This window comes from Anarrhichthys ocellatus, unplaced genomic scaffold (genome assembly GCF_004355925.1).
Source record: "Anarrhichthys ocellatus isolate YVR2014 unplaced genomic scaffold, GSC_Weel_1.0 scaffold28, whole genome shotgun sequence".
NCBI classification, from domain to species: Eukaryota; Metazoa; Chordata; class Actinopteri; order Perciformes; family Anarhichadidae; genus Anarrhichthys; species Anarrhichthys ocellatus.
This window is the reverse complement of record NW_022280058.1, coordinates 5,058,673-5,073,453: the sequence shown is the minus strand read 5'-3', so window position 1 is coordinate 5,073,453 and position 14,781 is coordinate 5,058,673. Positions and strand designations below refer to the sequence as shown.

General features: G+C 42.4%; 2 protein-coding genes across 3 annotated transcripts; one reads left to right on the top strand and one right to left on the bottom strand.

The window, feature by feature from the left end:
• The first annotated feature begins 274 nt into the window (after positions 1 to 274).
• On the top strand, positions 275 to 2,214 carry foxe1 (forkhead box E1). The gene has a single exon (XM_031863366.1). The coding sequence runs from the start codon at positions 531 to 533 to the stop codon at positions 1,632 to 1,634; it is 1,104 nt and encodes a 367-aa protein (XP_031719226.1). The 5' UTR covers positions 275 to 530; the 3' UTR covers positions 1,635 to 2,214.
• A 1,551-nt stretch (positions 2,215 to 3,765) lies between these two features.
• spag5 (sperm associated antigen 5) lies at positions 3,766 to 14,696 on the bottom strand. 2 transcript variants are annotated; one of them, XM_031863327.1, is made up of 25 exons: positions 14,646 to 14,696; positions 14,052 to 14,120; positions 13,846 to 13,974; positions 11,542 to 13,757; positions 11,232 to 11,424; positions 10,942 to 11,058; positions 10,694 to 10,786; positions 10,471 to 10,605; positions 9,379 to 9,498; positions 9,192 to 9,284; positions 8,779 to 8,913; positions 8,526 to 8,619; positions 8,259 to 8,406; positions 8,079 to 8,129; positions 7,451 to 7,625; positions 7,056 to 7,189; positions 6,594 to 6,762; positions 6,199 to 6,340; positions 5,264 to 5,495; positions 5,025 to 5,157; positions 4,795 to 4,875; positions 4,555 to 4,704; positions 4,343 to 4,417; positions 4,082 to 4,162; positions 3,766 to 3,953 (listed from the first exon to the last, which is right to left on the bottom strand). In XM_031863327.1, exons 2-25 carry the CDS (start codon positions 14,088 to 14,090, stop codon positions 3,882 to 3,884), a joined length of 5,007 nt encoding a protein of 1,668 aa, XP_031719187.1. In that variant the 5' UTR covers positions 14,091 to 14,120; positions 14,646 to 14,696; the 3' UTR covers positions 3,766 to 3,881. The 2 variants fall into 2 exon arrangements, with proteins under 2 accessions (XP_031719187.1, XP_031719188.1); XM_031863328.1 differs by lacking the exon at positions 14,646 to 14,696 and adding an exon at positions 14,575 to 14,627.
• Positions 14,697 to 14,781: the final 85 nt, after the last annotated feature.

Below are 14,781 nucleotides of genomic sequence, written 5' to 3'. Positions count from 1 at the left end.
ATTCCATTAAAATACATAAAAATCCTTTAAAAATATAAATTTACACCACAAAGTATGCAGACGTTGTCGAATGTGAACAATAGACCCTTACAGAGCTCAGGTATCTCAAGAGCATGTGATGCCTATGGGGGGTGTGGCCCGTCAGCTGCTCCGTAGAGATAATACACTCCAACGCTAAATGACTCATTCTCACACACACCTTAAACATCATGCAAGGTGCTCTCAAACCTTAACTCTTCAACTTCACCTGACAACAAACTGGGAATAAGCTAAATGAGCACAGCACTTCGGTTCTCTTTTAAAAAGCTAATTACTTTCACTGCATTTGAAGAACTGCTGTATTTTGGACTTAAAGACATTGAGTTGTTATCTACAATTGTGATCTTTCTACCGGGATTGTGTGCTGGGCTGATCTCTTGATTTGATTTCCACCGTGCAGGATTTAAACAGAGGGAACTTCATCTGAACTGTGGAAGTACTAATACAGTGCAGCATTTGCAGTTCACTTTATACTCTGTCTTTTAAGGGACATGACAATGCCGGTGGTCAAAGTGGAGAAAGACTCTCAAGCAGACAACACCTTGTTGGCCTCCAACCCTCCACTGCAGTCAGAGGAGCAGCCCAGAGGTCGGAGAAGGAAGAGACCTCTCCAGCGAGGGAAACCCCCTTACAGCTACATCGCACTCATTTCCATGGCCATCGCCAACTCCCCGGACCACAAGTTGACTTTGGGGGGAATCTACAAGTTCATCACAGAGCGCTTCCCCTTCTACAGAGAGAATTCAAAAAAATGGCAGAACTCCATCCGTCATAATTTGACTCTCAATGATTGCTTTATCAAGATCCCCAGAGAGCCGGGTCGACCAGGGAAGGGCAACTACTGGGCCTTGGACCCGAACGCAGAGGACATGTTTGAGAGCGGCAGCTTCCTGAGGCGCAGGAAGAGGTTTAAGCGCTGTGACTTGAGCACTTACACCGCATATGTCCATGAGACACCAGTTTTCTCTCCAGTCCAGATTGCCAGATCATCCGCATATACCAACTCAGTCTACAACAACATGACAGTCAGTCCGGCCTACGGGCAGCAGCTGACCTCTGCATATTACCCCTCTTCCTCTCCTCCCGGGTTTGGACCTGGTCAGACCCGCATGTTCAGCATCAATAACCTCATAGGACACCAGAGTCCAGCCAGCATGCTGGGATGTCAAGGGCCGGAGGTGATGCAGCAGCCCGGACAGAGCTTCAGTCCCGAGGGGATCCCAAACGGATCCAGTCCCTGCAGCCTGGGAGCCCCAGCTTTCCAGAGCCAACCATGTGGAGGGTCCGTATCTTCACGCTCCTCTACACATCCCGGGTTCACCTACCCCGGGCCACACGGCCACCCACACCACCATACACACCAGGGCTCGTATGGACAGGGCCACCACACCCAGGGGTATGCAGCGACGGGACGCCTCCATTCCTCAGCCCACGGGTCTGTGGAGGCCGTGGACCATTACGGCAGGGTCTCCCCAGTGCATTTGGGCTCTTTCTCCCAGTATAACAGTGCTGCAGGTCCTATCGCCAACACTGGGGGCTATCTGAGACACCCAACGTACCCAGGGAATATGGACAGGTTTGTGTCTGCTATCTGAGCTACTGAGAATCTAGATCCGAGCATCTCACTACCTTGTTAACAGAACATCAGAGACTTGAGACGGCACCCAGTGAGCCAGACATTTCTGTACGCAAATGTGATTGTTTTTCTTTGTACATGACATTTGATAAGGACAAAACTGAAAAGACTGATTAAAAAAACCCTCTCCTGACACAACTGTGATTCACCACATTAACACACACTACAGCCCATTTTCTATATCGTTGATGGTAATTTACTTTGATATGCACACTATGAATTTGGATTTTAATGTCAAGGCCTCCTCGCAGCATGAGAGTGTAACGATCGTCTAATATCTTGTGTGGCTGCAAGCTTCTTTTTGTGTCATGAATTAAATGTGCAAGTTTAATATCTGCAACACTAGTGAGTTTAAATGATAGACTTTGAATTATTAGTATAAATTATTATGCTTCATGGTCATTTGCAATAAGTGGCTTGTATGAAGAACGTCAGCTTTAGCACATTTGCATGTAATGTAATGCATATTAGGTTGCCTTTTTGGAAATAAACTGAATTATATAGCACTTTGGTTCTTCAAGAATAAAATATTTAAAATATTGATGTATTATTGCTGTTACAATTTAAGCATGTGTGCCAAAATATTACACCAGAATTGGGGAAAATGTGGTTTGCCACATATTTAATCTATATCAGTTATATTTGCAATAGTTTAAAAAAATAAAATACATTTTAAAGGACGAACAAATCAAGACATTTGTCTCCAGGAACAGAAAAAAAAATGCCCTCACACATCTTTTTCTTTTGTGCTCACGTTTGTTTTCTTCACCGTTTCAGCTCAGCTGGTTTGAAGTGTTGTCTGGAGCCACAGTATTATCAGTCACCGTGACCGGCCTCAATTATCATGTCGAGACACCAACACAGCACTTAGACAGACGGACAGTTAATCTACCACACAGATCCACTAATCAAGAAAATGAATTGACTTGTAACTCGATATTTCAGCCTATAAAGTGAAGTAGTGGGAATCCTTTATCTCAACAAGCGAGACCTCCCTTACACAAAGTCTACATATCTGACAAGACGAGACTCGTAAGGAAACGCTTCATTATTGTGAAGACACTTGATTTTCCTATCAGAAAAGAAGCCTTGTTGATAGATGTGTGTGGGGGGGTTCCCATAGTTGAAAGGGTCCTAGTTTTGTGCCACTGAATCTCAAAATCTATGTGGATTAAATGAGGATGGCAGTAATCAGCAAGTGTCAAATTATAATTTCAGAAGGACAATGATATAATTATTAACATAAAAGCAACAAGGCTGATAAGCAATGCAGATGTGTTTGATAAACACCAGCCTGAGTGATGGTCTAAATGGTAGCCTCGAAAGAATTAGGTTGATAGTCACACAGTGCCATTATCTGATACTATAAAAGTATACAAGCAATATCTCAAACAAAGAGTATAGCGATTTAAACAAACTCAGGTATAGTCTATGGCATAATAAAAAATAGCAATAGAAAATTTAATTAAGATATCGACCTATCCATCCACATTTGAAGATAAACTCAAACACTATGAAGGCACCCGTGCCAAAGGTTACTGGTCATTGCTGAACTTTTTTGGGGTGGGGGGGAAATTAAACACACACATATATATATATATATATATATATATTTAAACAGTGTTAGTGCAGTGGTTTTCTTTGCAAATTAAATATATATTTAATTATCGAAGACAGCAGGCGGTCACGACAAATCTTCTGAATGAAGTTCTGTATTTTGCATATTGCTCATCGGAAGCAAGAACCAAACACGATAATCTGAAGGGTGAGTGATCCCGGTATCAGTACTACGTTAAACCAATCATCTGATGGAATTAAATACTGGGCCAAGATATTAAACTCATCAACTGCAAATGCAGTAAATTAAAACAAAATACAAAACCAGGTGAAGAACACACAAGTTTAACACCTGACACAGGTAAAAAAAAACAAAAAAAAAAAAAAACTTGTGTCATGTGTCTTGTGTGCGCTTTTAAGTTTTAAATGTTTGCGGACACAACGTAGACAAACATTGTTCACCCTTTTTTTTTTTTTTTTATTCCATTAATGCAAGTGTGTCCATCGGAAATATAAGGAGCAAAGACAATCCATAAGATCATTTTCTTTTATTTAAATCATACTAAAAATAGAAACACTCATAGCGAGGACAAGGTAAAACAATACGGACATAAATACAATGAACACGGGTGACAATAACAAAAACATGTCAGCCGATGTATTCAACAAGCTGTTGGAGTTTTTCACAATTCTTCACCACCACCGGCAAAGACAGCAGAGTCTGTGTGGAGGAAATGAAAACCATCAGTACCTCAAATATTCACACAGAAATTCAGCATTTATAGGACAGTACACAGTATAGTCTTGAACAGAAGGCGGCACAGAAGCAACATATAAAGCGTCTCTCACCTCTCTGACTTTATTGAGGAGTTTGTTTAACATCTGAAGCTCATTCTCACTTTTCTGCTGGTTGGTCTGGTGGATGATTTGCTGTGAGAGACATTACAACATCATGAACACACTGGATTACATCCTCATATCTATGACACTTCTTCAGCTCTTTTATAACATATGAAGATACTCTTAATTTAGACCAAGAAGTTAAACAAAGATGCCGGTATGTAGTGAGCAATATCAGTAGCTACTACAGTAGCTCAAGCTGATACTTACATGTCTTTTTGCTCTTTCAAGGAGTTTAACTCTGGCCTGCTCCAGCTCTTGAAGACTCAACTTCAGTTTTTCTACCTAAAGATAAAACAACAAACATATAATCGCTTAATTATTAACAAAAAATAAAATAAAATAAAATATATATATATATATATATATATATATATATATTTTTTAGCTATACTTTCACACTATAAGTGACTGGAACATACCTCTCTCAATGACTGGATCTTCTCTTCCATGAAATGTGCTGGGTTAGCTGATTGGGTACCAGCTTTTCTCAACTCCTCACGCAGAAATTGAGACTCCACCTTCGACTGATGGACAGACCGACGAAGCTCAACCACCTCCTTCCGCAATTCCTGTAAAAGATGAACAAATAAAAAGTGTCACATTTGGCCAACTGTATTGGGATTGTTTGTTAAATCATAGATATGGATTTTGTGCCTTACGTTGCTGTCAATCTTGTGTTTATTTAGATATTCCTGGGTCTCTTGTATTTCCGCCATCAGCTTTGTCACAGTTTTCTCATCCTATGTAAAGACAAACATTTTTAAAGACGCATATCAGTGGTCCTTCAGCTCGACAAGATAATTCCCATTAGTCGGCGCTCTTTTCAAACCCATTTTGCATTTTGTTAGGCATCATAGATGAAGTCAACACCATGTACAGTAGTTGTTACCTGAGCTTTCTGCTGCAGCGCCTGATTTCCTCTCTCTAACAGGCGGTTCAGACCACTGAGTTGACGCTTCAGCTCAAACACCTCGGCATCGTGTCTGCTGTTTGCAGCCTGCTGCTCCACCTGCAGGCCAGAGCTGGAACAATGCATTAGATCATGTTGGAACAGAAGGACAACAAATAGATTCCAGTATGAGAAAAAGGCCGTCCTTATTTCATCACCACACATTTCACAGCACTTACATGGTGTTGTGCCGCTCCTCCAGCTGGGCATCTTTACGCTGTTGCAGCAGCTTCAGGGTGCCGACGAGCTCCGAGACAGTGCTGCCCAGGTCAGCGAACAGCTCGGCCACGCTGCTCTGCTCGTCCTCGGGCTCAAACTCCACCGGGTTCAAATTATTTTTCGGGGTGACGGCTGCTCGTGTGAAGGCGCTCGTCTCACTGAACAAAGCTCCACACTGTGGCCCGGGCGAGTCTGAGGGGACAGCGAACTACAACTTAGATTTGTGATTGCCATAAGTTGACATTTAGGCCCCATTTGAACAGTATTCCAGATGTTTAATTAGATGTAGATGCACAATTTTGAATTTCCTTCAGTTATTGTCCCTGTAACTAAGATGCCATCTCTGCAAATCAATAACAGTTTCAAAATTACTTAACTTAACCCTGCTTCACATGATGATATTTTTACCCTCTTTAATAAAAGGGGATGGGTCTGTAGAACACACATTCAACCCATGTTTGAGCCATTCAAATCAAACAGCTGTCACAGTGGAATCTGAGTGTCACTGTTCAGAGACACTTGTTTGCAGCTGCTAAAGAATACAACTGCATTGCACCATATTAACTCTCGTGCCCAAAAGAAACAGATGTTCACCAAAGCAGTACAATTCTGCAACCGGAGTTTGACCGAGGTTGGGAGGAGGATCATGGAGCACGGTTGGATGATGCACCTTGAACCATTCAGACTGACCACCAGCATCGGTTTAACCGGCATCAATGTGTCGGTCAGAAAGTTGCTAATTGTGATCACGGTTTAAAAACAAACAGAAGCTAAATAACTGTCTGCTTTATAAGCAAATAAAATGAAGTTTCATTCTTTCATTCTAAAGATCCGAGCCAGCCTTTTTTAGGGTATCAGCTTCGCTTCAAGTCACATGCGGGGTGAGCTACGGCACCTGATCCAGGAGGTGCGTCTGTTGTGACGTCTTCCTCCTTCTCAGCAGTTAATGCAACCATGATGCTGTCGACAAAGGAGCTGGAGGGGTAACGACGTTCCACATTGGGGAGTAGTTGAGACTCCTTCTGTGGTTCTGGTTTCTGAAAACACACAAGCCTGTATGAAAAAAACGTACCACTTACCTGCAACTCTTTTCAGTATTTTTCTTAATTTTGTAAACTGTGAAGTTTGACACCAAAGGTAAAGAGAACTGAAGAGTCTCTCTCTTAAATGAACTTGAACACAACTAGTGCAGCAGTCAACTAGAAGTACAGTTATAGCCTTGCATATAAGCCTTGACAGGTATGAAAGTGAGACAAAAGGTGGTGAAATCAGGCAGTTCTTATGAGTTACCTGGTCATTGAGAGCTGTATGTAGTTCATTGGTCAGTCCTCGCAGTGTGTGATGCAACAAAGTAATTTCAGTGACCGCCTGAGACAGTTTCTGTCCAAGCTCCAGCTGCGTGGCATCGGCTCTGGACCTCGTAGTTTCCAACTCCTCCTGCAAACTCCTATTCTCAAACCTACGTCACACATACGCAGACAGACAAGTTATCATTTAGCACACAGACAAAATGTGAGACAAGTTGAGTTTGTTGTAAGATTAGCACCAGATTTGTTCAAGTTTAACATATTGGCTGATACCTACATTAAGGCACAAATAACTTAGAAGGCAAAAGCAAATACAAAGGTTTTTGTTCTGAACCGAAAGCAGTGGCGTTGTCAACCCAACAAATGCAACCTGCTTAATCTAATCCACATTCCTCCCTATTCTTCTTCTATGATCGTTACGTGGGTGTCGTTAACTTGAACTTACTGAAGTTGGCTACGTTCTCCTTTTAGGTCCTCACACTGGATGTTCCTCTCTCTGAGGCCCTGCAGGTTGGCCCTCAGCATACGCTCACTCTCCGCCATCTGCTCCCTCGCAAACTCATTCTCCATCTGTAAGAACTGACACACACACACACACACACACACACACACACACACACACACACACACCAGAAAATCAAACAAATGAAGTCACATACTACGACGACAGCATCTTACTTGGAAGTCAGCTTCATGTTGGCTCATGGCACAAGTGTATAAGGAGTAAGAGCAAGACTACAAGCAGACCGGGTATATAAACTTAAATAAATTATGTAATGCTTTGAATCACAGAAACATTCCAACCATGTGAGTGTAAAGAATATAAATCCCAAAGCTAACCTCGTTCATCTCGCGCACACCACTGAGCTGTGTGCAAACTTCCTGGAGCTGCTGGATCTGCATCTCCTGGGACTGTGAGAGGACCCGCAGCTGATCGAGCTGCTCCTCGCTTTGAGCCAGAGCCTGACTGAACTCAGACGCACGCTGCTCCGACTGACCCAGTGACATCTCCAGCCTGCAAACAAGCACAGACAGCACACAGGCAGGGGGGCATCAGCTGCAGTGTTTTAGGTGACACTTGTAGATGTGTGGCAGTGAGCAAGGTTTGCTCTCAGAGAACAATGTTACCCATTCCTTCCATCTTCATTTAAAATACAGTACTTGTCTCTTTATATACTGCATATGGACAACTGTGAGGACGACGTTTTAGCAGCAGAAGGTTCGCTACATACGAAACAGAGTTTATGAAAACAGAAAGAAGTGCCAATACATCATTTTACTGAATGGGCCTATGGAAGTTAAGAAGCAGTCTGTGACACGGTTTTTACTGTTGGTTTTAACTGGTATAAACTTTTCCTCAATCATGTTTGTCTTTGCTCAACATTTCATATTAAACCATTTAGCCATTACAACCTGAAAGTCATTATGTCATCTCTGATGAGTAGAAATATTTATTGTCGCCACTTACTCATTTGCTCTGTCCTTGGCTAGCTGGATGTCCTTCCATGACTGCTGCAACCTGAAACAACAACATTTTCAGGCCCCATGTTGCATTTCATTGAGTTTTTTGTTTTTAGCATTCAGTGTGCGTTTTCTTTTATATTCCAGAGCATGTCATCAACACATTTGAGTTGTTGGAGGGTCATACTTTGTAGTCTCAGCAGCAAGGGCCTTCTCCAGGAAGGTGTAGGAGGCCAAAGTTGAGGAAACTGTGGCAGACAGCTCCGTCGCCTTCCTCTCCAGCAGACCCTGCTCTTCCTCTCTTTCCATCAGCTTCTGACGAAGAACACCCATTTCTGAAATTCAACGAAAAGAAAAGACATGTAAGCAACTCTATAGGCTGATAAAGAAGAAAACGTTGCTGAAAACAGTTTGCAAAAAGAGAAGAAATGAAGTAACCAAAGCGAGTTTTTACCTGAGGTCAGGATCGTCACCTGCAGATTTAAATCACGAATCTCTTCCGTGGCAGTTTGGAGATTCATATTAGCTTGTTGAAATTCCTCTTCAATCTGTGGAGTACAAGTTAATTTACATTTTTTTTTTTTTTTTTTTTTAAATCATCTTAATGATTTGCACAAAATACATATAAGATAAAGTGCCTTTGAGACAAGTAGAATTGCCAGACAGGAAGTGTCCACATGAACTTAAAGACATTATAGTCACTGGACCTGCTCTCGCTCTTCAACAGCTTGGTCTCTTGCAGCAAGATGTTCGTCCCTCTCTCTCAGAGCAGCAGCTGCCTTCTCGTTCAGCTTCAGAAGCATGGGAGACGTTTTCTGGAGAAGGGCTCGGACTCTGCAGAGCTGTGACAAGAGCACACATAAGCATTAATGCATTTAAGACAAAGGACGTGCTGCCACCATTCAAACACCGCATAAGAGAGCAAAATGATATGAAGATACTGTGGTGTCGTTATTAAATTGTGAGTAAATGTCACAGAGATCAAACTACAATTCAAACTAAATGGTTTAAAACAAAACACTGCTGTTATTATTACTTTGTCAGATTTCTGTCCATTCCTGCTCACTTTTAGGTATTGCTACATACCGTGTGTGTGTGTGTGTGTGTGTATTAAACATACTTCTTTCATCAAAGCAGATTGTTCATCCATGGTTGTGGACAAAACATCAGAAGCAGAGTTCAGCATCTCAGTGTGGGCCCGGTTTAATGCGACCTGTGTTAGTAATGAGAGAAATACAAATGAAACACTTTCTGATGAACGTTTTGCTGAATAGATTAATGCAGCGGTTTGTTTTTGTTATGTGTACCTGTTCTGGGTAGGTCTGGTGTAGCGCAGCTGACAGTTCTTGTTGAGACCCCACAATCCTCTCTAGCGCAGAGATTTCGGTGGCACAGTGTGTCCTCAGCTGTTCCATCGCACTGAAGGCCTGGAAACAGACAAGCAGACACACACACTTCAAATCAAACAGCATATTGCTTACAATAAAGATTTAATAAATGAAATTCAAAAAGTATTTTGAATATTCTCCATAATATCTTCAGTACATGTATTTAGGTCTTTTGCCACATTTGTTCTGAAGATTTGAAATCTGGTAACGACATCCTTTGGGCAAGTAAGAAAAACATTAACATTGTGTTTATTAAAATGTCTTTAATTAAAAAATTAATATACACTGCATATGTTTGCATATCTTTAATAATCAAATTGTTACGAGTTCATAGATGAATACTTGATCGTGCACGTTGTAGTTTCTGAGATAAAGCCATTTTTTGACCATGCTATACTTAGTCTTTGGGGATATGAGACTACTTTTTTCCTAAATATAATTATTTATAAAAAAGAAGCAGTAGTCCCATGTGCCAAAAGACTAAATATAGTACGATTAAAAAAAAGCAAGTCACACTCACAATGTTTTTGACGGACTTAGAAGCTCATTCAGTGAGCAACTACTGATGCCTCAGTGTTCTACTGAACGACTTAGAAGGTCTTTTGTTGCAGCAGCAGTCAGATCTTTTAATGCACTCTTAGATGTAGCATCTTTCAGCTGTTAATCACGTCTCAAATGGCTCTTCATGGCGTTATTTATTTGTTATACTATGAATGTATATTTTTTGTTGTCTGTATTTGACTTTCAAAGGAGAAAAAAATGGGTTAAAGGCCTCACTTTGCCCCTAACTCAACGTTATTGTAACTCATCTTTTCGCAACAAAAGCATGACAAAGTATGGCCGTGGTTTTTTAAATAACTGGCTTTATCAAAGCTAAAAACTAAAAAAATCCTCAGCCTACAGCGGAGCCACTTGAACAAGGATTGGCATAATCATAGAGCGAGAGACAAAACATACATTGAACTACTTAAGTCACATTAATTCATTAAAGAGATGTCTCCCTGTGCTTACCGCCTCCTTGGCTGTGAAGGCGTCCTCCATCTGCATCCTCATGTCATCTCTTTGGTGAAAAGCATCTTTTCCCTTCTGCATCAATGCTGTCTGGGTGTCCTTTGTTTTCTCCAATACAGACTTCATCTGACTGTACTAAACAACAACAAAAAAGACAATACACATCAACTCATTTGTTCCCACCGGATAATTACACAGAAGCATGCGAAACACGTTTACATACATGTGCAACGAGGCTTTGATGGTCCCCTCTGACAACGTCTCCTAATCGCCTCATGTCAGAGAGAGCAGCATCCGTGTCATCACTCAAAGAAGTCTGTTGGGAAATAATTCAGTATTATTAAAAGGCAAAATCAGAAATGTCAATGCATTCTTTTCACAATAATGTAAATCATTAAAAAGCATCTACCAGAGCCTTTTATGTAGAACAATTTTGCAACATAGATGAATAACACGTGTGTTATGCCTCACCATGGTGACCTGCATGTCCCGCATACGCTGGATGAGGTTCTGTAGAGAACTTCCATCCAACTCCAACTCACCAATCCTGCTCAGAGCCTCCAAATATAGGTGTCTGTACATGGTGGTCTATGTAAAATACGAAATGTATAATCAATGATAAAAAAAAAAAAAGATTGTGCGTAAACTAAATGACATCTAACATATCTTCATAGCAAAAGAATATAACTGCAAAGAGCAAACTCTAAATGCTTCACATGTTCACTGTCAGCCGCTTAAAAGATGTCTGAATGTGTCCTTACCTGACTGAGTTCAGAGTGGTCTGTCTGCACTAGTTTCTCCCTGAGGTCTGAAGGTGCAGGGCCTGCAGAAGGACTTTCATTGGCCCTGGATGCAGCCAATTGCTGCACAAGAGCCTCCACCAGGATCATGCTAGACCTTAACCTCCGCTCCAGCTCTGGTCTGGGGAGACACTCTAGGCTGCCTGGAGGTAGGCTGAGAGCACACCAACAGAAGGAAACCGTGAGACACAAAAACACACAGAAATCTGAAATAACCATGTCATATTCAAAAAAACATTGGAAACCTAACTAGTCCAGAGTCTAGACTTACTTCCACAGGAGAGGGTCTGTTAGCGTGCAGGAATCCACCACAGAGATATTCCTCTTTCTCTCAAATTGGCCGGATGTATTGACGCTGCGGTCCAACCATTTAACAGGAGTGGTGCCCACACAGACACTGTGGGATTCTGCAGAAGTGGCTTTTGCCGATGGGACCATGACGGCAGCAGGAACCATATTTCCCGATGCCAAGAAAAGAAACTCTGCCATCTGCCGAAGCTGCTGCTGTAGGGGTCCATCTGGAATCAAAGGTATGTCCACAGCCGGCTTCTCCACTTCAGGCTGAGGCACCGCACAAGGCTTTGCCACCACATCCCCAACTGGCTCAGTGACTGGGTCTGACTGAGGCTTCCAACCTATTGCTGTAGAGTTAAACCGAGGTCGTGGCATGGGGCTCTCCATGTGCTCTGCCCATAAGCCAGCGGGGTCGTCGTTAAAAGGAGCAAACACGCTCTTTTCCCCCTCCAGAGCAAAATTGTCCAAAGCAGGACCCCTAAACACCTTTAATGCAGCGAGAGAGGCTCTACGAACAACAGGACTGAGGATCCCAAACTGAAAAGCTGATGTTACTGAGGGAAACTCTGACAGCACTTTCAAAACATCAGGGAGGTTTTTTGTCTGAGTTTTTTCTGCAGAGTTGCAAAGAACAGGTCCATCTCCAGATGAACCCAGAGCGCTGTCTTTTGCCTCACTGGATTCATGGGGTCCATTGCTGATTTGCACTTGAGATACATGTTCCACATGCACTTCGACAGGTGTCGGAGTCTCTGCCGAAGTCAGAAGATGGCAGCAGTCAGAAGACTCTGTTCTATGAAGCATTGAAAGCAATGCACCGTCCTTAGGATGCATGGAGTCCTTTTTGGACATTTCTTGCATTTGACAGTTAACAGATTTATCATCCAATGCCTTCAAAGATGTGTTAGTCGGTGAAGATGTACAGATAGCTGGTGGGTCAGCATCTACCACAACTGCTTTGTTTTCCACATGGCTCTTAGGTTGTTCATAGTCATCTTGAATGTGTTGCCGCGTAACAGAAGTAGGTACACTGTTGTCATCGAGGGGCTGGCAGATCACGACCTGTTTGTCAGGCAGAGGTGACGTCTTCTGAGACAAGCCATCAGATATATCAGCATCACTTCTGGCACTGCTGAAAGAGCTGAACGTGATGCCCTCTTGTCTGCCAGTCTGGCTATCAGGTGCCACCAAGCTTATCTGTTTGACCTCCTCCACAACATCAAGGCTGAATGGTAATGGTTCCCTCAATGGGTCATTTTCAATTTTACAGTAATGGTGATCAAAATGATCACTACAGTTTTGCCAGTCTTGGTCACTAGCCAACATGCTTGGATCAATACCATAGTTGTGCGACTCAGCGCAGGTCGCAGTTTGATTGGCTGGTAGAGGAACAGTCTCATCTGCAAGTTTGGTGCCATCGGAAATTTCAATCACACCTCCAGCGCAGTTAAATGATTTGAAGGTCACCTCACTCAGTCCATCAGCAGGCTTTTCAGAGCCATTTGTAGTCTCAGAGAAAGTGGTGATGGCACAAACAGCATTTTCACTGCTACAGTAGGGATGATCTGCATGTTCCGCTTGACTTAGCTGGCCACAGTCAGAGAAATTTGTTAAATTTACACTGTTGTCTCGTAAAGGTTCAACCAGCTGTGCCTTGGGCAGAGGAATGGTCTCATCTTGTAGTCTGGTGACATCAGAAACTTCCACCTCACCGCCATCGCAAACAAAGGATTTCCAAGTTATGTCTTTCTTTCCACAGTAGTCATTTGGAAAAGCTCTGAGATCTTGTGTGACTCGTCTATCATCCAAGTCTCCAGAGGCCAGTGCAGTGTTTGAACCTTCACAGAGACAGTCAACCAAGGAGGCATCTTTCATCTCAGGATTGTAATAGGGGTGTTCAGTGTGGTCACTGCAGGACTGAACTATTAAACTGTCAGAGATGACTGTGTCTTCCGTTTCATGCATGTTTTTCACAGCCTGATCCTTGGGCAAAACAATACTCTCTTCTGCACACACCAAGAAGCCTGCAACCTCAACCTCCCCACCGGGACAGATGAAGGACTTAAACGTTACATCTCCAAGTCCACCGGCTGTCTCGGTAGTTGTATCAATAGTGGAAGCATTGATTTGATTCACTTTGGTGGATGGAGGAGATTGTAAGTGGGCCTCAGGGTCACAGAGAGGAACATCGCTCTGTTGATTAGAATGAATGAAAGGTAAGAAAAAGTCACAAAAACATTAAAAATAATAGGAGTATTTCAAAATGTAAGTATAACCTCACCTTTGTCGGTTTCACAACATCAGCACTGAGCAGTGATTTGGATTTGAACCTCGATGATGGAGTTGACAGATGCAGCATTTCATTCTGCACACTTCTCAGAGGGGTACGCTCTCCACATCTGTTTGGAGGCTAACATTAACAGAAGTCAAAGTACTATTAGCTTGTTCAGTGATAATTTAACAACAAATTGTGCACAAAAGTCTTACCAAGCCTTCCCCACTGAAACTTGACTTCCTGGAGGACATCACTCTGGAGTGCTGGGAAACGTTTTACAACTGTAAAGGACGAAAACAACGTTTCTATTAAAACGTGCTTGGAATTTTAATTAAACTGCTTGGGGGACACTAACGTTAAGTCCGTTTCTACAGAGAAATCACGTTAACCACCGTTAGCTAAGACAACGATATTACGCTACGTAACGATATAGAGTCACATGGAGTTGGCCAGAAGTAAATTTAGTCGTTTTCGCTCATTCATAAACGTTAGCTAACTACTAAACAAACCTAGCTTGGATGTAACATAGCACTAAAATATCAAACAATGTATTGCTAAGAGTAATTTCAGCAAGGGCGTAGGGCTAGCAAACCTCTAGTTTAGAAAAGCGTTACCGAAGGCGTTAGCTAACGTAAGTTACGTTAGTTTGCGAACAGCTAACATCGGCAGCTAAGGGACATTTTAAACTAAACAAATGATGGACTATGATCTGTGAACCCAAGTTATACACATTACCTTCCAACGATTACCAATCAACTTTAACAAACGTTGTAAAAGCTACGCGAATAGGGTAAACAAACCCTTACCGTCGAGCAGTCATCAACCGCGTTTCATTCAAAACACAAATGTCAGCGCTGCTATTGGTCCATTTGTCTTCTTCTGCTGTTGTGTGACGCAGTGGGCGGACGTAACGCGTCATACAACACACTGCTGCCCCCAACA